General features: G+C 40.4%; 3 protein-coding genes and 1 long non-coding RNA gene across 16 annotated transcripts in view; all 4 read left to right on the top strand.

Annotated features, from left to right (window-relative positions):
* SYTL2 (synaptotagmin like 2) overlaps window positions 1–2,031 on the top strand; it is a 120,891-nt gene extending 118,860 nt beyond the window's left edge. For 12 of the 13 annotated variants that reach the window (XM_006144933.3, XM_006144932.3, XM_006144939.3 and 9 more), the window contains 2 exons: window positions 1–152; window positions 1,573–2,031. The exon at window positions 1–152 is cut by the window's left edge and continues 87 nt beyond it. In XM_006144933.3, coding sequence (XP_006144995.1) covers window positions 1–152; window positions 1,573–1,718 — 298 coding nt within the window. In that variant the 3' untranslated portion in view covers window positions 1,719–2,031. The remainder of the gene's footprint in view (window positions 153–1,572) is intronic. The other variant, XM_006144936.3, reaches the window with a different exon arrangement.
* A 4,051-nt stretch (window positions 2,032–6,082) lies between these two features.
* CCDC89 (coiled-coil domain containing 89) lies at window positions 6,083–7,424 on the top strand. The gene has a single exon (XM_006144946.3). The coding sequence runs from the start codon at window positions 6,188–6,190 to the stop codon at window positions 7,292–7,294; it is 1,107 nt and encodes a 368-aa protein (XP_006145008.1). The 5' UTR covers window positions 6,083–6,187; the 3' UTR covers window positions 7,295–7,424.
* A 1,585-nt stretch (window positions 7,425–9,009) lies between these two features.
* LOC114007193 (uncharacterized) overlaps window positions 9,010–23,231 on the top strand; it is an 18,425-nt gene continuing 4,203 nt past the window's right edge. Inside the window, exons 1-2 of the long non-coding RNA XR_003548818.1 lie at window positions 9,010–9,249; window positions 9,525–9,593. This is a non-coding gene — a long non-coding RNA (uncharacterized LOC114007193). The remainder of the gene's footprint in view (window positions 9,250–9,524; window positions 9,594–23,231) is intronic.
* The window catches only part of CREBZF (CREB/ATF bZIP transcription factor), a 3,207-nt gene continuing 2,870 nt past the window's right edge, over window positions 22,895–23,231 (top strand). The window contains 1 exon segment of the mRNA XM_027770461.1: window positions 22,895–23,231. Coding sequence (XP_027626262.1) covers window positions 23,139–23,231 — 93 coding nt within the window. The 5' untranslated portion in view covers window positions 22,895–23,138.

The raw sequence follows: 23,231 nt of genomic DNA on the forward strand, positions 1-23,231 counted from the left end.
AAAACCCACCAATCCTATCTTCAATCATACCATGGTATACGATGGGTTCAGGCCTGAAGATCTGACAGAAGCCTGTGTAGAGCTTACTGTATGGGACCATTACAAATTAACCAACCAGTTTTTGGGAGGTCTTCGGATTGGCTTTGGAACAGGTAATGTTTGTTATATTTTTTAATTCTTTTTTTTTAAGAATTTTAAAAAATGTATTTATTTATTATTATTTTTAATTTGACGAGAGAGGGACAGAGAGAGAGAGAGAGAGAATGTGAGAAAGCAAGCTGCCAGGTCCAGGACTCGAACTGTGGTTAGCCATGTGGGGGTCCAGCATCCTTAACCACCACACCACCTGCCAGTCCCATATTTTTTAATTCTTCATGGGCTAAATTTCACTGGAGACACTAGAGATTTGTATTGCTTTGCATCTTAATGAAAATAGGTATTCCACCTTGTTTAAATGTAATTAAATGAACAAGTAAAGAAATGTCAGGCTGTGTGGCAAGGGCTTTATTTAGATACGATGATTAACAGGGTGCAGTGGCTGTCCATTGGGGTTGAAATTATTTTTTGGGTGGCACTGTGTTTGCTTTGAATAACTACCAACTAACATTTATAGAGCATTAGTCCCTATATCAAATGTGTTATTTTTATTGTTACATTTAATCTTCACAATAACTCTATGAGGTAGTTAGTAAAATTATCTCCAAAGAAACTGATATATCTTTTATTTTTTTTGGAGAGATTTTTGCTATAGGGCGCGTGCACTCACCAAACAGACAGAGAGAGACATAGAGACAGAAAGCGAGAAATCACCCCCCACGGGGGATGGTCACGCCGCAATCCCTTCTCCTCCATTCTCCTCTTGGGATCCTGGGCACGCACGCACATGCGCCCGGCATGAGTTTTAAGCCACCAGGTCTGGGACGCGAACCGCAGTCGACTACGTGGCAGTCCAGCGACATAGCCATTATGCTAACTGCTGGTTCCCAAGAAACTGATATATCAAAAAAATTAAATAACAGAGGTGATAAAGGACAGAGTCAGGACTCAAAACTGAGTCTGTTAGACTCTGAAGCCTTACCCACAGTTCCTTAGAGATCATCTAGTGTCACCTCCAGCCCAATATAGAATCCTCCAAAACCCCATACCTGACAACTTGTCATTTAGCTTTTACATTAATGTGAAGAGAAAACATTACTCTAGGAATAATGGAATGATCTCCATAACAGTCCCTCAGATGGTTAAACAGGTCTTTCTTGTATTGAGTCCTAGATCTGTCCTCCCAATGGTATTAAAACTTTTCCTAGTGTCTTCCATTGGTGATTATAATTAGGAAATGACCCTTCCTTTTTATTCCCTCATGAGATTTTCTTTTATTAAAAAAAAGAATCATTTTATTTGACTTTATTTTTATTTGTTTATTTTTAATTTTACCAGAGAGAGAGTGAGAAGGCAAGCCACCAGGTTCGAGACTCCAACCGTGGCCACCCATGTGGGAGTCCAGCACCCTTAACCACCATGCTACCTGCTGACCCGGAGCTTTTCCTTTTAAAATGCAAACTTGTTTGTTTTCAGGTAAAAGCTATGGTACTGAAGTGGATTGGATGGACTCTACTTCAGAGGAAGTTGCTCTCTGGGAGAAGATGGTAAATTCCCCCAACACTTGGATTGAAGCAACACTTCCACTCAGAATGCTTTTAATTGCCAAGATTTCCAAATGAGCCAAAGTATATCGTTTCCTCCATTGAAAACTACTAACCAGGTGGAATCTGATCTTTCTGACTACAGGGACAGAGATCCCCCATGTTCTACTTATTGCCACTCACACATATTATACAGCATGTTAAAGTCAATCTGCATGTGTTTCTTTGATTATAAGACCCAAGGGATTTTAACAATGACAAAATGTGTCATTTGCTTATGAGTCCAAGATTAAAGACATATGAGCAAGCTAGGAAAATTAAACTGATGCTGCTCCTTAAAAAAAAAAAAAAAAAAAAAGTTGCCAAAAATATACTAAATATGGGATATTGGTAATAAGCAAAATGTTCTAGTTTGCCATCATACCACAATCTTGTGCTATAGTCAAGAAGGCCTGCCACTTGATCATTGAAAACCCTTGCTGGACTTGTAAATATGTAGGTTGTAAAAAACAGTAATAGAAACTCCTGGGGTGGGGACAAGGATGGAGGACATCAGCAATAATAAAGAATTTGACCATAAGAAGCCTATTTACTATGTAATTTCTAACAAAAGATGGAATTGTATGTTAGGGGAATGAAACTGAATTTACTAGTGTATTTCTGCTTTAAGAAATGTTTCCCTCTCCCAAGTGTTTAAACACAACTTAAATGTACTTTGGTGCCACCCACTGGCGATAAGTGGAATTCACTTCTTGACTTATTTTGGCTTCCATCCTAAAATAGATCTCAAGCCTGAATTTTACAAGAGTATTAAAAAACAAGACAAAACAAACCCTTGTGTATATTTCATTTTTCTTATAATTTTATTATACGAAAATAGCATAAGAGTAATCATATTCTATGCAACAGTTTTAATTAGAATATAAATTATTTAGTTATACTGTCCTGTGTATAATTTTCACAAAGTATTTTATCAAAATTCTTAGAATAAAATTATGATGATTTAAATTTCATTTGCAAAGTAGCCTGACTTGTTATTTTAAATGAAATGCTATATGTTGGGACCAGCAGATAACATAATGATTACCTCACTAGACTCCCACGTAGTCCACCATGATTTGAGTCCAGACCCGGTGGCTTTAAAACTCATGCCAGGTGTGTCTGCATGAGTGCCCAAAATCCAGAGAGGAGAATGGAAGAGAAGGGTTTGCAGCGTGGCCATGAAACGGAGCAAGAACTCCCTAATGTATTTTCTAGGATTCATGAAATATAAAGTCTATTTACATTGTAATTGCCCAGAGTAGGGAGTAAGTCTTCAGACTTTAGTTATGATAATGACCAACATGGACCATGAATGAGGGCCATTTGGCCTCTAAAACTCTCTCTTAAAGGAAAGAAGGTTTTCATTTCAATATGTAAGATGTTTTGTAGGCTGGAAACTGCTGGTTGTGAGCTCAAAGACCCCAAGCTGAATGGTTCCAGACACCTGAAGAGGAATTTGATTATCTAAGGCCTCACCAATCAAGAATGCCCACGAGATGATCACTTGAACCAATCACTGAACTGATCATGCGCCTAGGACCTCCGCCCCTAATTTTTGTCCTTAAAAAGTCATGTGCGGAACATCTTGGGGAGACCGGGTATTTTCAGCATGAGCTGCCCACTCTCCTTGCTTTGCAGTTTGCAATAAAGCTGTACTTTCCTTCATCACACCATGTGCCTATGGCTTGGTTTTATAGCGCTTGGGCGAGTGGACCTGATTTGAGTTCTGTAACAGCCATCCCATTGGGGGATGATATCTCACTTTCTGTCTCTATCTCTCTGGCAAGCATGAGCGCCCTATAGCAAACTCTTGCTTAAAAAAATAAATAAATAAAAGAAGAAGAAGAACAAAAATTTTATGTTATAAATCCTGGGCCAGCCCTATGGCCTACTGGTTATGGGAGCTGGATCCCACATTGCTGACTGTAGTTCAAATTCCAGTTCTAGTAGCTTGAAAAATAAACTGGGTATACGTATGTGGTATGTGTGTGCTCCAAATCCCAACAGGATGAAGAAATGGAGAAGAGATTGAGGTGTGAAAAAAAAAAAAAAAAAGGAATTGAAATGCTTTGAAGATAGGTTAACATTTATTTTTATTTTTTTATTTTTAGGTTTTTGCCATAGGGCTCATGTGCTCACCAGTGAGAGACAAAGAGAGGGAAAGGAAGAAATCACCCTCCAGGGGATGGCAACATTGCAATTCCTTCTCCTCCATTCTTCTCCTAGGATTTTTGGGCATAGATGCACACGTGCCTGGCATAATTTTCAAGCCACCAGGTCTGAGATTCAAACCACAGTTGGCCATGTGGAAATCCAGCACCTTAACCGTCATGCCACCTGCTGGCCCTGCTTTTATCCTTCAAAGGTTTAACATTTATCCTTAGAAGGTTTTCTACAGAGGGGCCAGACAGTGACACAATAGTAAAACTTGATGCGCTGAGAGGTTGATCCATGTAGGAGAGTTTGGGATTCATCTCTAGAGACCTTCCTTAGTACACAGGGTACACACTTGCCCATAATCTGAAACTGGATGAAGCTGGGGATAGATCATGGCATCAAGTCCCTTTGGGGGGTGTTGTTTTTCTCTTTCTCAGAATCTCAGGTGTGCTCATGGGGGAAAAGTGAATAAAAAGCTTAATCAGTTGTATTTCATTGAAAACCTGCGGTTATATATAGTTTTTAGTATCATGTGATCTCTGAGGTCTTTTCAGCCTCTTCTTTCTCTGAACTTGCCTGATATTTTACTTTTTTAAAAAAGGATTTCTACAAAGACTTTTTTGTATGAGTTTTATATATTAAATGCCCCCTTATGACTCAACTTGGTTCCCTTCCTCATACACATTTAATGTAGGTTTGGGGCAGCTTGAGTGATGAGCAAGCATGGGATCTTACAAGCATCTAATGAATATCACTGAGGGGCCAGTCCACATCCTGGTGGTTAAGGCAGCTGGATCCCACATGGTTGACCATGTAATTTGAGTCCTGCTCCATGCAACTTATAAAGCATGCTGAGTGCTTGGCATGTACATCCAAAATCCTGATGGTATGAAGGGTTTTTATTTATTTACTTTTCCTGAGAATATAATTTAAAGCTAAGAAAATCCTCCCTGGCCCAGAAATTTGATGTTTACCTTCATTTTCTTCTGGTTTCTGTGTTTAATATTTTGATTTTTATTTTACTTTTTATTTAATACATCTGGAATTGACTTTGATATATCATAAGCCTTATTTGGATCTTATTCTCTTTTAATCACATGTACATTGTTCATTAAGCTTCTTTCTATAAACTTAATTTGCTAATGGGCAAAACCAGGAAGAGATGAATAGAATATCTAATAAAAAGTTATTGAGGGCATCTGGATCCCACATGACTGACTGGTATGAGTTCTGAACCTGGTGGCTTTTAAAACACACTGGGTTACTATGTGTGTATGCCTAAAATCCCAAGAGAAAAATGCAAGAGAAAGGGTTTCCATGGCCATCCCCCTTGGAAGGGGGATTTCTCACTCCCCTCCTCTCTTTGGTGAGCACTTTCTCCCTATAGCAAATAAAATTTTAAAAAAGGATTGTGGCATAACTGTGCTCCATTGGGGGGTGCCTTCTTTCTCTACTGAGAAAATGCGCACTCTGGCAATAATAAATAAAAGCTGGCTTTAAAAAAAACAGTTACTAATGTAAAGTAAATAAATCAGTTTTAAAAAAAGTTACTGGGGCCTATAGGTGGTGTGATGATTAAGGTGCTGGACTCTCACATGACTGACCACGGTTTAAGTCCTGGTTCAACTCAAGTCCCTGGCAACTTGCTTTCTCACTTTCCCTTTCTCTCTCTATGACTATGGTCAAATTAAAAAATAAATAATAATAACAAATAAAATAATGCTTAGAAAAATAAGTTACCTATTCCTAGATGGGTACAATGCAAAAGGAAACAAAAGAAATGTCACTGCTCTTTGCTGATTTCATATTTAAATATCAATACAGAGCTGTGCCAAACACTGCAGGTATGGACTAGCAGCCATTTAAGGTCCTGGCTTTCAGAATATCGCTGCTACTTTGTATTCAGAGATTGCATATTTTTCAGGAGCCAGCTGAATTTACACAGTCATTTATTCTCATGACAGCTAAAGAGGGGAGGAGGAGGAGGACTGTTACTGACAGCTTTATATTTGTTTTCTCCAACCAGAAGTCAGATGGGGTCAGGATTCCTCCGTAATACTGACTGGAAATTAAATAAGGTTGGCTTCTCTATGTGCACAGGCCAGACATTGGGCTGTGGGCTGCGATTGGTTAGGAAGTCAACAGTAGCCTGGCCAGGTAGGCTCTGGACTCCCCCAGATACCCTTGTTGTTACTTCACTGCATTCTGAAGACCTGTCCACCAATCACAGGGATCCTTACTGGGAAAACCAACTGCTGGAGAGAGCCAAGCTTCCTTAGCAACCTCCTGTGGCTTTTGAAATCTGAGGGGGAAAGACTGTTCTCAGCAGTTAGTGGAGGAGAGCTCCCATGCCTCAGGAGGAGCAGGCTCCCAGGATGGGCACCCCACCCCCTGGAGAGCCCTTAGATAAGCAAAATGAACAACTGCAAAACCAGGAAGAGGAGTTTAAAGAATTGGACGATCTGAGGGAAGCCTTGGCAAACCTCCGGGGCCTGTCTGAGGAAGAAAAGAGTGAGAAGGCAATGCTTTGCTCTCGCATCCAAGAGCAGTCCCAGCTCATCTGCATCCTGAAGAGGAGGTCAGATGAAGCCCTGGAGCGCTGCCAGATCCTGGAGCTGCTCAACGCAGAGCTAGAGCAGAAAAGGATGCAGGAGGTCGAGAAGCTGAAGGCTCAGCGCGAACATGCCCAGAAGCTGGAAGAACGATTTCTGACCCTGGCAGCCAACCACGAGTTGATGATCCGCTTCAAGGACGAACACAAGAATCAGAACATCAAATTGACAGCAGAGAATGAGAAGCTGAGGTTGGAGAACAGCAGCCTCTTCAGCCAAGCTCTACAAGATGAGAAGGCCAAAGTATTGCAGCTTACCACCCAGAGAGAGGCCCTCACCAAGGAGCTGGAGGCTGTGAAACAGAGGTGTGCACAGGATGCCTGCCGGGCACAGGCCCGAGAGAAGGAGCTGCTGGAGCTTCAGAACCAGCAGGCCTGTGCCCACACCAAGGAGAGAGAGCAGCTGCGCAGCCAGCTGCAAAGCCTCAAGCAGCAGCACCAGCAGGCCGTGGAGCAGATGGCGAAGGCCCAGGAGGCCCATAGCACCCTGAGCCAGGAACTGCAGGCCAGGCTGCAGACTGTCACTCGTGAGAAAGAGGATTTGCTGCAGCTGTCCATGGAGAGGGGCAAGGTACTTCAGAACAAACAGGCAGAGATCCGCCAACTTGAGGAGAAGTTGGAGATAGCGGATGTGGCCAGGAGGCAAGCACTAGATCGGTTTGAGCAAGAGGCTGTGGCGGTAGACAGCAACTTGAGAGTTCGGGAGCTTCAGCGCAGGGTGGCTGAGATCCAGAGAGCCTATGATGAACTCAAGCTGCAGTCAGAAGCCTTCAGAAAGCACAGCCTGGATCTTTTGAGCAAGGAGAGAGAACTCAATGCCAAACTTCGCCATCTCTTTCCGTAAGGAAGCTTCTGCTTCCTCTGGCCTCTGATTTCAGAGGTGCCTTACTGTTACTGCAAGAGTAAAGACGATATTCCATTTATTATACTTTCAAGCACAAAAGGCAACTCAAAGAAAAACTACTTTACTATGATATTGTTGTTGTTACTATTGTAGTGCTAACACTAATTTTCAGTTTCTGCCACCTAGAATACACAAGATTTAACAGATTTCCTTCTATGCCTTTGAAATCTTCCCAACTGTGCTATCATGATCTCTGTGCTCCCTCGCCCCCTGTTTATTCATTCTCAACCCCAAATGTCTTCATATATTCTAAGATTTTAAATTAGCAACTTCAGTGATTTAAGTAAATCTAAAATCTGCAAGATGTGACCTGGGGGGTAGGGGTAGAAGTGGGGGATTAATGCGATTAATCACTATAGACAGGTAGGCTTATCTCCTGAGACTGCAAACAGCAGCATAATAATAGGATGCTTTTTAGGAAAAAAACCGATTTTATTTTAATTAATTGCACTAGCTTGGAAAACAAAGGTTGAGATAATTCTTTACCAAAGTTGGCCAACTTTATTATAGTCATTTTGTATATCAACAAATTTTTACTTTTCCTGCAGGCTTAGATCATGGCTTTTTGGCTATGTCCTTAATAAATGCAGAATTTAGATGTACAATTATGCAAATATTAGTACATTTATTAATATTGCACAATGTGCTAATAGATAAAAAAAAATCTCAGTTTGGGGTAACAAGTCATAGCAAACTGGGTATGATCCGTACTAGGAACTCATAGTGATTATTTTATGTTTCCATTAGCATGTCTTCTTGTAATTTTTCCTTTGAAAAAATGTAACACATATATGCATATTTAACGACATTTTTGTAGGAATACTTAACTTTTGTAAAACTAGTTATAAAACGGTAGTTATTATAAATACATATTTATGTAAAGTTTTAAGTTAAATTTCTTAAAGGTGGTTTTAAAATTACACTTTCTCTGTAATCCCTTAGTTCTGTGTACTTAATTACTGAAATATAAATATTATTATGAATACCTCTCAAATAGATTATAATGTAGTCTTTCTCACCAGTTTGGTGCTGAGTACCCAGAGCTATATAACCAATGGGATTTACTAAACAGTATTAATTGGTCCCTTTTTACTAAAACATTTCCAAGACAGTGTTACCTTACCTCAGGCAATTTTTTAAAACCATTTTCTTATACTTTTATCAAGATTATACAATTTAATTTTTTTTATTAAAATGGAAACCACATGGTTGGCTTCAAAGGTCTATTTACTGCCTCTTATAGATTACCAATAATCATAAGAGCGAATGATTACCCTTTATTGAACCGATTCTATGTATCATTGTGGTGAAGCAGTTTGAAGAATTATTTCAATTGAATTGTTTTATTTAGGGATACTCAGGAAAGCAGTTATGTTCACTCCTAGTTTAAAGACGAGAAAACTGGTTTCAGTAATTTGCTTACGGCCATTTGGTCAGTGGGAGAGCTGGGATTTTAATGACTACACTGCACTGAAAAATAACTGACTACTAAGTATCAGGCACTGGGGTAGGCACTGAAAATAAGCATAATTTCCTGCCCCAGAAGAGCCTTCACAAGTTTAGTTTAGGGGCAGAAAAGACAATTACATACAGTGTGATGTGGCAATTACATGTAATGTGATGTTTCACAGGGGTTGTTATGAGGTCACAGGAGGAAACACATAGTCAGCATCTACCTTTGCTTGAGAGGAAGGGCTGGGATGGTGAGATGGCCTAACATTGGAGCTGATGTATAAAATGGTTCTTCAATAACTAGTAGCATGTCACCAGGTGGAGGAACCAGATAAAAGGGTTTGAGACAACATCATGTATAAGATGGAGGTTTGTAAAAATGCCTGGAATCCTTGGAGAAATCATAGGTCATCAGGAGGAGGTATAGAGAAACCAACCTACAGGTAAGACTGTAAGAGTAAGATGAAGAATGTAGGGGACCTTGAAAGCCAGGCTAGTGCCTATATGGCAGGGGTGGGGGAGGCGCAAGATTACAAACAAATCTACCCCAGGTTCAAATTATTCTTTGAGGGTCTGGTTGCTTTCCAACGTATTTTTTTCCAGGATCCCACCCAGGTTCAAATTATTTTGTGAGGCACTGGGTACTCTGCAACATATTTTCTTCCTCCTTCCCCACCTCTGACTGCATTTATAAATTCTTCCCACCTGCCTCAAACAGCCTGTGAAGAGGTCCTGCAGTTCCAGTAGCCGGCTGAAGGTCACTTGGATAGGAAGTTCCCAATCTCAGGTACAGGAATGTGGGCTAGGGCCTTGGCCCATGGAACCCCTTATTAAGTGAGACAAGGTGCTTCTGGAGAAATGCTAGGAAGGTGAGAGAGGAGGGGAGCAGGAAGAAGAGAGGAGGAGTATGTGTAGCTCCTAAAACTCAGGTGCCCTTAAAGAGGCCCACTTGCCCAGGTCTATTGTTTAAAGCCATGCTAAGGAGTTTGTATAAAGTCAAACTATATAAAATTGCTGTTTTGTAGATCCTAAATGTTTGAACATAGACCATGTCATAAGATTCACTCTAATGTCATTTTGAAAGATTTTAAAAAGGAAATAGAGAAATGGGAATAGAAGGTCAAAGAGGGGTGCCTAGGGAACAACTGAGGAAAAGAGGCCTAACATTAAGAAAGTAGGAGGACTGTGCACTTACCATATAGCATATCTTTTCATTTCACCCTCATCCCAACTCTTCAAGGCAGGTTCAGTTAATACTATTTAATAGATAAAAACATGAGCCTCAGGGTGATTTTTTCAAAGCCAGGAAATTTGAAAAGATGAGTAAGATTTGAACCCAAAGCCCTCAGTCAGGGCTGGCTTCATGAATGCACCACCTACACACTTGGCTTAATGCTCCATTTTCACTGTCTTGAAATTCTTAATTTTTTAACAAGGGTGTCACATTTTCATTTAAAGGGCATTGCCCATTAAGTCACTGGGCCTGCTGTCAGTCTCTAAAACTCATGCTTTCTCCTTCCATAAGAACAACCTTCAAAATACCCACAAAATGACATGGTTTTTTTTCCTCTCTGTGCTCCATGGCACTTTGTAATCCACTCTCTCAGTGGTGGTCCTATATTTAATCTGTAACCCACAGCCACACTAGGGGTGATCAGCCAGTTAGCCGCTTTATGGTGTGCTGATTTATGGAATCATGCTTATCACTGGAATACATTGACAAAATGTGAATTGGCAGCCGCACTCTGCCCTTCCAAAATTACTGCCTGGCATGGGAAAAAAAAAAAAAAGAATAAAACTTCTTTCTAAAGCATACTTAATCCCTGGTGAATTCTTGTGCAATATCCATAAAGTGTAGCCCTTAACTGCAAGTCAGTAGAACAGAAATTTGAAAACCAAATAATGTGTGAGTAGTGCTGTATATCTGATAACTGTGGCCTTTTGAGTTACTGAATTGTAAGTCCTTGAGTGTGCCTCTCAGGAACTTGTTCCCAAAAATTTTGAAAGAGTTTGAAAAAAAAAAAAGGAGAGCTATAATAAAAGTGAACTGATGGTTTCAGAATACTGATTCTGCTTCAGTTAGTGAGAATAAATTCAGGTTAGTTTCCAGTAAATAAGAGAATAGAAAATTGATGCCTCCCCAGCTTTACTACATTAAACAATTTTTAAAGAACATTGTTTGAGGGAGTACTTGCCCAGGTGCCTGCTGTTCTACTCAGCCCTTCTTGACCCAAATAATTGTGAAATAGCTATGGCCAGACTAGGGCAGGGATTATTTTCTGCTCTCTACTAGGGTGGAAACAAGAGTGCTGGGCAGATGCATGTGAAACATCTTAGCCCAGGAATAAAAGAGGACAAGGCTTTCCCCAGAATCAACCCTGTCCCTCTAGATGACCTATCTTCCAGTGTCATTGGCCAAGATTGTGTCTGTCTTTCTGTCATGAAAGAAAGAAAAAAAAAAAACCTTCCTCTTACCTGTTTAGCTTCCCAGTAAGCCCTGCTTTTATAGAGGTGAACTCAAAAGCCTTTAGATTTTTCTTTCTTCAGTAACTGGATAGGAAAGACTCATTTTACATAAAGCCAAACATGGCCTGACAGATCTGGGTCAGGCCATTCAGCTGGAAGTTGCTGCTTTCACAAATGTTTCACAACATATGTTAGTGACAATATCTTTCTTTACCTTAAAAAATGCCTCCCAGTGATTAGTATTTCTCTCCTAAATTTAAGAATTTGGATGTGTTCGCTTCGCCCATGGATTTTCACACGTCTGTATAAGTTCCAGGTTTTAGCCTATTTTGTCAGATATTCAAGCTTTTAGCTTTGGATATTGGTTTTCAGTTTTGCACTAGCAGACAAGCTTTTGCTAGCAGGCCAAACCATTCTGATCTCTCAACCTTAATTTTTAACTCATTCATTTAATCTATCACATTAATTTAACAAGTTTTAATTGAGAGGCCTTCTCCTCACTGAATTTGAATCCCGGTGGGAGAAAAATGCTGAAGAATAGGATGGCATGTGTGTGCATAGCACGGTGCCCCAGTGTAATGTAGGAGACGTGAGGGAAAGCTTTTCCTAGAAGCAGCCTTAAGCTTAAGTATATATTAATAGAATGTATAAGAGCTGATCAAGAGAACAGGAAAACAGGAGAGAACAGCAGCTTAGAAGCCTTCACAGCACCTCCTGTTCCTGGTTAAGAAAACTGCTTTTCCGCACAGCTAGACCATTCAGAGCTGTAGAATAAGTATTCACAATAGACTCAAACCAGAGATGCACTGGCCAGATTAATCTCATTATGCTCACATCCATATTTACTTGTCCCCAGCAGAAGTCTGAGCCTTGATAATCTGACTCAATCCTTCTCGTTCACCCACCATGCCTGCTCAAACTCTTTCACTGAGCTCTTTGGAAACCCAGATCTACCTTCAGCAAATTAGCCAAGGTATTAGTGCAGGTAGAAAATGAGTACAACAGACTGACTGGGTTCAAATTCTGTCATTTACTCAATGTCCTTAAATAAGTTCTTAGTGGAGAGGATCCCAGAAAGCCAAATCTTAAGTGAGGAGAGGTTTTATACAGGACATGGATGCATTTCACATAGGAGTAACTGTACAGGAGAAAGAATTATCCAAATGATGTCAGAAAACAATTTTTTTTCAAGAGATTTTTGTTATGGGGCGCATGTGCTCACCAGAGAGACAGAGACAGAAATCAAGAAATCAACCCTCAAGGGGGACGGCCACACCACAATCCCTTCTCCATCCTCCTCTAGGGATTTTGGGCATTCATGCACACATGAATGAATGTGTGGGTTTTAAATAATCTGAAACTGGAACCATGGTCAACAATGTAGGAATCCAGTGATGTAAACATTATGCCATCTTCTGGTCCCAGAAAACAGTATTTTAAATGAATATCCTTAGTGGAATATATTCCAAGGACAAATAGAACTGCAAAGAAATCTTAGCAAAGTTCATTCTTTAGTCTTATTAGTTGTAATATTAGCATTATATTAAAATTATATATATTGAGGTCAAAATGAAAAATAATTTTGCTAATGTTGCTAGATACAAAAATATTAACATTTAGGGACCAGCAGGTGGTGTGGTTAAGGGTGCTAGACTCCCACATGCAGTTTGAGTCCCAGACCAGGCGGCTTGCTTTCTCATCTTTCTCTCTCTCCCTCTCTCTCTCTCTCTCTCTCTCTTACACACTCACACACACACACACACTTTCATCCCTCTGGTCAAATTGAAAAAAAAAGTTAAAATAATTATTTAAAAATATAGCATTTAAACACACACATTTAAAAAATGTTAAATAGAAATCACTTAATGTGAAACTCTCATTGAAATTACCACTCTTATAGCCTAACGGTTGAAGGGAGCCTGACCCACATGGCTGACTACAGTTTGGATCTTGGACCAGCAGCTTAAAAAGCATGCAGGCTTGTGTGCATGCATGCCCCAAATAATCTAGCAGGATGAAAGAATAGAAGAGAAGGGATTGTATACCACACCACATTGGGGTAGGGGGTTTCTCTTCCTTTCTCTGTCTCATTGGCAAGCACATGTACCTTCTGGCCAAAAAAATAAATAAATAAATAAAGGAAAATGAAATACTAGTCTAAACCCATGATAGCTTTTATTTCTCTTAAAAAAGAAAAGAATTATATATTTACATGTGTGTGTGTGTAAATTTCCGGATTCTATCCATTGAAAAGTCTAAAAGCAATGACAAACCACCATGTCAACCACATAGGTGAACCACCTTGGATCATCTATCCCCAGTTAAGCCTTCAGATGACTGCTCACCAAGTCAAAATATGGCTAAACCCCAAGAGAATTCCAGAGTCAGAACTGCTTTGAAATTTTTGATCAACAGAAAATGTGAGCGAAAATAGATTTTTGTTGTTTTAAGCCATAACAACAAATACATGTTTATAGCTGGTTTATTGTTCTTTTTAAGTTTTGGGTAACTGTGTAAGCAACAGATCATTCATATTTGGTGTTGAAAGTTTTGGCAGCAGTCATAGTTTTCCTGATCTTTAAATCACAGCTAACGCAGAATATTCTTTTTTTTTTTTTTTGAGAGAGATTTTCGCTATAGGGCGCGTGCGCTCGCCAGACAGACAGAGAGAGACATAGAGATAGAAAGCGAGAAATCACCCCCCAGGGGGGATGGTCACGCCGCAATCCCTTCTCCTCCATTCTCCTCTCGGGATCATGGGCACGCACGCACACGCGCCCGGCGTGAGTTTTAAGCCACCGGGTCCGGGACGCGAACCGCGGTCGACTACGTGGGAGTCCAGCGACATAGCCATTACGCTAACTGCTGGTTCCCAACGCAGAATATTCTTGAAGCCAACATTCCTACTTTCTATTTTACCACTTCCCCATTGGGGCAGGGCTGGCAGTTCCCAGTCGTCCTGTTTGGCAATGTTGTACTGAAAGGCATTCTTAACCACCCAGCCTAATGCCCACTTCTCATCTTTCCATTGACTTTGTAAGTGCTTAATTCTCTGTGTTTAATTCCTTTCTGTTTACAATAGCTGTATTGGTTTCTATTTCCTGCAGTTGAGCACTGAATGACACAGTTGGAGCACAGTTAAATTCTCAGCCTATTTGGTCAGCCTCTCCTCATTTGCTTCAACAATTTTTCTGTATAGTTACTTTAACAAAATACCAAAAACTGGGGTGCTTACAGCAACAGAAATTTGCCCCACAGTTCTAAAGATTAGAAATTAAGATATTGGCAAGACTGTGCTTTTTCTGGTGTCTTTAGGGAAAAATCCTTCCTCGGTTCATTCGGTTTCTGCTGTGTGCTGAATATCATTGGTATTTTTTGGTTTTTAGAGATGTCACTCTAGTCACCTGGCTGTCCTAGTGTGTTTTCACATTGTCTTTGTGTCCTATGTTCCTTTCTTAAAATAAGGACTTAAGCAATGTTGGATTATGGACCACTTTAATGTGCTCATATTAAATTCATTACCTCTATAAAATTCCTGTTTCCAAATAAGATCACATTTTGAGGTAGTAAGGATTAGGACTTGAGCATATCATTTGAGGGAGAGGGACTCAATTCAATCCATAACTTCTATCTTCCTCCTCACCCGGAGCTGACAACCTTTTCTTCTGATCCATCAAGACATTGACACTATCCGATTGTTTAATAAAAATTATAGAAGGACTGGCTTCATAGCCTAATAGTTTAGGGAGCTGGATCCCACATGACTGATTAGAGTTTAAATCCTGGCCTAGAGGCTTGAAAACCATGCTGGGCCCATATGCGTGTATGTCCCAAATACTGACAGGATGGACAAATGAAGGAGAAGTGATTGCGGTGTGACCACACCTCATTAGGGGGTGCTTTCTCTTTTTCCCTTTTTCTCTCTGGCAAGTGCACGCGCCCTTCGGCAATTAAAAAAGAAAAAGTATAAGAGACCATTGTTTTGGACTAAGCTTGTGCTCTGGGCTCCAACAGACCAGACTAAAATGGAGTCGCTTGTGTTAAAATGTCACATTGTCAAACTGAAACTTTAAGGAAACTGGTAGATCCCAAAATAGATAATTTTTTTTCTGAAAAGAGATTCTAGTCTACCTAAGTCAGTTTTATAAGGAAAGAAAAGTTAAGTACAACTTGTGGCTTTTTTAGGAATGTGTACCTTATATAGCTAAAGATGTTACCTAGACTCATTGGACTTTTTTGTTTCATGAACGTTTTTATTGCCTAAGTATATTCCTCCTTTACCTTCCAGACTCCCTGTCTTCCCACCTTGCTTAAGCAAAGTGACTACAAGTGACCATGAGGTCTTCCTGCTCCCCTAGTGTAGTCTGTGAAAGACTTCTCCCTCCCACCCCCATTTGTGACCTTTGCCTTTTTTTTTTTTTTTTTTAAGAATTCTTTTTTTTTTTCTTTCTAATTTTCTAAGACGGGGAATATGCACTCACTAGAGGGAGGGAGAGAGGGAGAGAGAGAGAGAAAGCAAGCTGCCAGGTCCAGAACTGGAACCATGGTCACCCATGTAGGAGTCTAGTGCCTTAACCATCATGCCACCTACTAGCCCCATGACCTTTGTCTTTAAAGTCATTCTTAAATTTTTTAGACTCATTATTCAAGGCAACTTAAATTTTGTGGTGTTTGGGTGATTATCCTAACCTTGGCCCAAATACATTATTTTGCTTTACACATTTTGCTCCAGCCTTCCTTCTTAGTTTGATAAGACATTGTCTTTTGGTGTCCCATCTGAAAAATTAATGTATCTATGTCTCCAGGAATGAGTTGACATCTTTCTCCTGTGTCCGAAAAATTTATGGTTGAAGAACTCAAGATTATGGGACGGACCAGTAGTTGACATAATGGCTGTGTCTCTGGACTCCCATGTAGTCTACCGTGGTTTGAGTCCCTGACCCAGTGGCTTAAACTCAGCTGGGCGTGTGTGCGTGCGTGGCCAAGCTCCTGAGAAGAGAAAGGAGGAGAAGGGATTGCAATGTGGCCGTCCCCCCTGGGGGGTGATTTCTCGTTTTCTGTCTCTGTCTTTCTGGCAAACGCACACGTCCTATAGTAAAAACCTCTCCCCCTCCCCTCCCAAAAAAAGATCTTATGGGAAAGTAAAAGAGAAGACATGGGGAGGGTTAAATACATTAAAGGTAAACAAAAAAATATCAATAACCATCTACATGTGTTAAATTTTATTTTGTATTACATATTTGCTATAAAGTTTCAAGATTTTTCTCCTCCAGAGTTCCATTGAAATGCTTAAATATTTATCAATACACAATTCATGTAGTTGCAGATAACTTGTATGCTAGAACATCTTTTACGATTTTCTTCTTATTCCAACCATTTAATCTTAATTTCTGAATACACTATTCAGGTTTCAGTTTAAAACTTATCTCCTCAGGGAATCATCTGTTGGCCATCCAATCTAAAATAATCATAGATTTTTTTCCCAATCATATGATTCTTAAAATTCTCTGTATAACATTCTTTCTAGTTGATGATTTCCTATTTATTTGTTGTCTTCCCCCACAGTAAAGTACACCTCATAGGAACCTTCTCAAACTTGTTCATCTTTATGTCTACAATGCTTATAAGATCTAGGTCAAGATAGACTGTGTGTGTGTGTGTGTGTGTGTGAAATGACTGAATATTTTAATTTTTTCCTGGGTTTGGTCTTACAATCCTATGCAGATGTGAGGTAACGCAGCTTCTTGAGATGGATCAAGTTTTGTATAGCCTTTATGTAGCTATGGGGAGCTGAATAGACGTTTCTTGAATTCTGTCCCCTGTGTACAGGGTATATAGTTCTAGGTTCTTTCATGACGATCTTAAAATAGTGAACCTCATTGAATTCTTACTTGGTTCTATTATCACCTTCCCTTCAAAGACTAGGAGTATAATTGAATCCTCATGTTGCAAGTAATTTAATAAAACAAAAAATCATCCATGTTAAAATCTCTATATAAAATACAAATAGGAGCATTTTTATTTTTATTTTTTGTTTTTAGTTTTGCTATAAGGCATGTGCACTTGCTGGAGAGAGACAAAGAAGGAAAGTAGTAAGAAATCACCTCCCCCCACCCACAGGGGATGGCCACACCACAGTCCCTTTTCTTTTATTCTCCTCTTGGGATTTTGGGCACACACACACATGTTCCTCATGTGTTCCTCAAGCTGCAGGATCCAGGATTTGAACTGTACAATTGGACTTGTGGGATCTAACAACCTTAACCTCCATGCTTCCTGCAACATGCTTCCTGCGGATCCTTAGGAACATTTTCTCAACCTAACAAAATAACCACATGGCCAACTGCAGGTCAAGTCCCAGACCCGGAGGCTTGAAACTCACACCAAGTGTGCTTACGTGCCCAAGATCCTGAGACAAGAATGGAGGAGAAAGGATTTCAGCATGGTCGTCCCCTTTGGGGGTGGTTTTTCACTTTCTATTTATCTCTGTCTATCCAGCAAGTGCATGTGTTCCATAGCAAAAATCTCTCAGAAAAAGAAAAAGAAAGAAAAAAAAAAAACAAACAATGGAGTGATTTTGCTTTCAGAATTGCTAGACTGGCCAAGAACTTGGGAGAAAAAGACCAAAAATTTTATATATGGCATACACATTGGGAAACCAGTGGGGCAAGTGTGGATGATTAAATAAATTGTATTGTGGCAAACAAATTTTGAAAAATTGTATCTCTTCCTCAGTTTTTTGTTTTGTTTTGTTTTTATTTTTGCCTTAAGGTGTGTGTGCCCTCTAGACAGGAGACAGAAATATAGTGAGAAGGATGATGAGAAATCACTTTAAATCAAAACAATAAATGCTCAAGATATTTGTAAATATGAGTATTGCTTAGGCTAATAAGGCCTTTTCTGGTTTAACATCAAAAAATTCTGATAGATTGCCTATATAAAAATTATAGTAAAAGAAGCAACTTTACCATCCCATTCCTAGTAAATGCTAAAATGGGTAAAAGGTTAGAATATATCATAAAAAAGGATCTTTTCCTTGTAATGCAAAGAGTTCATATTCATTAAAAAGGAAAAAGACAAACACCTTCCTTGAAAAACATTTCCTTTACCTCAAAGAAAAATGGGCTAAGGGGCCAGTACATGGCATGATGGTTAAGGCACTTGATTCCCGCCTGGCTGAACTTGATTCAAGTCCCAGACCTGGCATCTTGCTTTCTAACTTTCTCTCTGTCTCTGGTGTGCACACATGCCCTTCAGCAAATTAAAAAAGTAATAAATACAATTAAATGTTTCTTTCTTTCTTTCTTTTTTTTTTTTTTTTTTGGAGAGGTTTTTGGTATAGGACGCATGCGCGCACCAGAAAGACAGAGACTGAGAGACAGAAAGCAAGAAATCATCACCCATGGGGAATGTCCACACTGCAATCCCTTCTCCTCCATTCTCCTCTTGGGATCTTGGGCACACACGTGCATGCACCTGGCATGAGTTTAAGCCACCGGGTTCAGGACTTGAACTGCAGTCGACTATATGGGAGTCCAGCGACGTCATTACGTCAACTGCTGGTTCCCCAGTTGGCGTAACAATTCTTTAAAATATTGGCTAGGGAAGCTAAAATGCTATTCGTGTCAGAAGTTAATTGGTCATGTGAAAAACATTCAAATTTCCAATGATAAAAGAAATGTAAAAAGCCCATGGAATGGGGCCTGTAGGTGGCGTGATGTTTAAGGGTGCTGGATTCCCACTTGGCTGACTGGGGTTCCAGTCTTGGATCTGACAACTTGCTTTCTCATTTTCTTTCTCTGTCTCACTCTGTCACTCTCTGGTAAAATTAAAGTAAATAAATAAATGGATAAATAAATTTAAATAAAGCAATTCTTTAAAAAAAAAAAAGCCCATAGAATAAAATTCTAGATAGCCACTACTAATACACACATGGATCTACATGTAGTTATATGAAAGAGGTCTACAATATATTCATGCTATAATAGAATTCAAAGAAATAAAATGTGTATCTGTACACAGAAAAATTGTGGTAATATACACCAAATAATTATTTTAAAATTTTAACAAGATTGGGGGTGACAAGCGGCCTGGTGGTTAAGGGCGTTGGACTCCCACATGGCTGACCACGGTTTGAGTCCCAGACCTGGCAGCTTGCTTTTTCACTCTCCCATGCTCTTGCTCTGTTTCTCTCTGGTCAAATTAAAAATAAAGTTAATTTTTTAAAAATTAACAAACTTTAATAGAACAAAGAACAATTTGCAACTTGGGCAGTCCTCAGAACCAGAAGAGGTACAGAGAGCTCTCTACGTCAAAATTTTAGTCATAGTCATTAGATTATGGGTAATATCTTCCTAATTATTTCCACATTCTCTGAATCTCTTGCAATGATCATTATAACCAGAAAAGGTAATAAAGTATCTGTGAAGGAGAGCATGAAAAGTATGAAGAGAAGAAAATGGAGGGTAAAGAGGATAAACAACCATTTTATGATAGGCTTATTTTGCTTCTGGTGCTTTTTTCTCTCTTGAGGGTCCATTTGAAAATCTTCCTTCCCATTCACTTTCATGCTTTTCTCTTAATCTAACTGGAGAGGCTTTTAAGCCATGTATACTTAAACTAAAATTTTATAATTTAGGAAGACATGTAATAATATTCAATATGTAGATATTGAATTTTGCCTAAAGAAAAAATACAGTTGAATGGGGTTACTAATGATGCAAATCACCTATACTCAAAGCAGGCCAGGATATGTACACTTTGAACTGTGTGCTGTAGCACTTCAGCAAAACCTTTCCTAATAGGAAGGTTCTTTGAAAGATATGGAGAACTTTTGGGACCAACAGTTGGCATAATGGCTATGTCGCTGGACTCCCACGTAGTAGACCATGTTTTGCGTCCCAGACCCGGTGTCTTAAAACTCATGCCGGGCACGTGTGCGTGTGTGCCCAAGATCCTGAGAGGAGAAATGGAGGAGAAGGGATCACGGCATGGCCATCCCCCCTGGGGGGGGATTTCTCTCTTTCTTTCTGTCTCTCTGGCTGTCTATCTGGCAAGCGCATGCGCCCTATAGCAAAAATCTCTACAAAAAAAAAAAAAGATAGGGAGAACTTTTAATTACTTGACTGTTAATACATGCTACAGATCATACTTATTTTCGCCCCTGCAGAATTGTTTTCATTCACTTGAGCTTTATGTTATGTTATGTCTTCAGTCAAAACTGCAGTCCTAGGCCAGCCATGGGCATGGTGGTTAAGATGACCATACATTCATCCCACATGGCTGAATGTATGGTTTGAGTCCTGGACCCAGTGACTTGAAAACCATACCAGGCACGTGTATGTGCATGGCCAACATCCCAAGAGGAAAATGGAGAAGGGATTGTGGTGTGGCCATCTCCCCTAGTGTGTGCTTTCTCACTTTTTCTCTCTCTCTAGTATAAAAAAGAAAAATCTGTAGCCCTTTATTCATTCAAATATATGTTGAAGCCTATAGTGTGCTAGGTGTATTTTTGGATATTTAGGAAGTACCAGTGTCCAGGTTTCCTGAAATTTGATTTCTATGTCTCAAAGAAATAGTCATATAAAGCAGCTATTGTTGAGGCAATCTGCTACATTATTCAGTATCCCATAGAGCAGGGGTCCCAAACCCCAGGATGCACACCATTCCTGGTCCATGGCCTGTTAGGGGCCTAGAATGTACTGGTGCCTGCCTGTCTGCTGGACTGTACAGCATGAGGTGGGCAGCAGGCAAATGACTAAGGCTTTGTTCTGTGTTTGCTGCCCCTTTTCATTGCTCACATTGCTGCCTGGGCTCCACTTCCTGTTGAATCAGTGGCAGAACAGGACTGTCATGGGAGAATGAACCCTACTGTTGTGTGATTGTTTTGTTGTATGCTTCGAGGCGGTGGTAGTGGAAATGGGGTGCATGGGGATGTGGTGCTCTTGCTGTTCTTGGGACCAGCGCCACCCCACCCCACCACCGCTGTTGGGATTGTTGTCTTTCATGAGATGAGTCCTGGTGCAGGGAAGATTGGGGACTGCTGATATAGGTGTTATTTTTTGTTTTGTTTTATTTAAAAAAAAAAACTAGAAAAGTGGTTTAAAATTCATATATACTTCACTCATGAGCAAATACAGTTTATTTTTGGGGGGCAGCCAGGAGGTGTCATCTATTTTTAGCCCAACTTGACTATTGTTGTTCATAATACTCCTTTATTAGCCTTTCCCTCTCAGAACTCCTTGTATTTCTATATTTCTATTAGTCTTGTGTTTTAAAAATTTAAATTGTTTGGCTTTACTGTATTCTAATGCATTTCTAAGTGCTTCAATCTCAAATCCCTGTGGGACTTGAAAAACAAACACCATGAAGAAACAGACTCTAGGGACCAGCAGTTAGCAAAATGGCTATGTTGCTGGACTCCCATAGTTGCCCGCAGTTCGAGTCCCAGACCCGATGGCTTAAAAAAACTCATGCCGGGCGCGTGTGCGTACGAGCCGAAGATCCCAAAAGGAGAAATGAGGAAAAGGGATTGTGGTGTGGGCAACCCCCCTGGGGGGAGATTTCTCATTTTCTGTCTGTCTGTCTTTCTGTCTCTCTCTGGCGAGTGCATGCACCCTATAGCAAAAACTTCCCCCCCCCAAAAAAAAAGAAAGAAAAGAGAGAAACAGACTCTAAATCCAGAATGTGATTCATTCTGCAAGACAACTGATATGTTCTTTTCGAAAAGCCACTATCAAGAAAATTTAAAAGTAGAGGGAACTGTTCTAGTTGAGGGGGGTGGGGAGGGCAAGCAGAACTTTACAACAACCAAATCCAGAAAGTGATCTCTGGTTGGATCTTGGCTCAAAAGAAAATACCTGCTATGAAAAGTTACTTTAGGGACCAGGAGTTGGCTTAATGGCTATGTCGCTGGACTCCCATGTAGTCGACCGTGGTTCGAGCGGTTGGTAGCAAATTGAACTGGAGTATCGGAAAACACAAGATCAACCAGGTTTTAAATCCCCAGGTCTATCTGCCTGAAAAAATGCTAGGGTCAGCAGGTACCTATCAGGAGATCTGTGGGCAGGGGATCACAACATGACTAGACTCTTTTGAGGATACTTCTTTCCTGTCTCTTTCTCTCTCATACCAATATCATCAATAAAATAAATACATTTTTAAAAGCTTTTGAAAAGATTAGAGAACAAGGACATCTGAATATGACCGGGGTATTAGATAATTTTAGCAAACGATTGTTTATTTTTTCAGATTTGATTATAGTATGACTATAAAGGATAACTCAAAAAAATTTTTAGAGATATATTAATGTAGGGGTGTGATCTCATGTACAACCCTGAAATGTTATAGCAAAAAAACATTTATAAATACATATAAATATAGCAAGTATGGTAAATGTTGAACACTTAATTGTTGAGTCTAGGTATTAATATTGTATTATCTAACTAAGGGGATCAATCCGGAATTTGTTATTTTTGCCGCTGTTACTATGACATCACTTCAATACTAAAGACTCCCAGTCCATAAGACTGTGAACTCTCGCGATATTACGATCCGGGGTGGGGAGGGGCGCGAAATGCGGTGGGCGGGGCTGGAGCGAACAGACTGACTTCCGGCCAGGCCGTTGTCTGAGTGGCGCGGTCGAGTCATCGCTGGGCCTCGCCGCTTCGATCTTCTTATCCCCTCCCCTCCCCCCCGCCTTAGCGCGGGGGGTCGACCTGCCAAGTGAAGCGGGAGGCGACTTGGACCTTTCCCTCCATTTCTTTCGGCCAGCGCTCGGGGTACAAGCGCTGGGGCCTGAGGTCCGCGGGGCCCGCGAGGCCCAGTCTGAGGGGCCCGGGCCGGCGTCGCCCTGCCGCTGGGCCCCATGAGGCATAGCCTGACCCTGTTGCTGGCAGCCTCGGGCAGCGAGTCCCCTACGCGCAGCGACAGCCCCGCGCCGGCCGCGACCTGCTTGCCG

This window comes from Tupaia chinensis, unplaced genomic scaffold (genome assembly GCF_000334495.1).
Source record: "Tupaia chinensis unplaced genomic scaffold, TupChi_1.0 Scaffold000139_1, whole genome shotgun sequence".
Lineage (NCBI taxonomy): Eukaryota > Metazoa > Chordata > Mammalia > Scandentia > Tupaiidae > Tupaia > Tupaia belangeri.

Bases quoted from the DNA above. Each gene is read 5' to 3' on its own strand.
- CCDC89 (XM_006144946.3), top strand. From the start codon at position 6,188: ATGCCTCAGGAGGAGCAGGCTCCCAGGATGGGCACCCCACCCCCTGGA.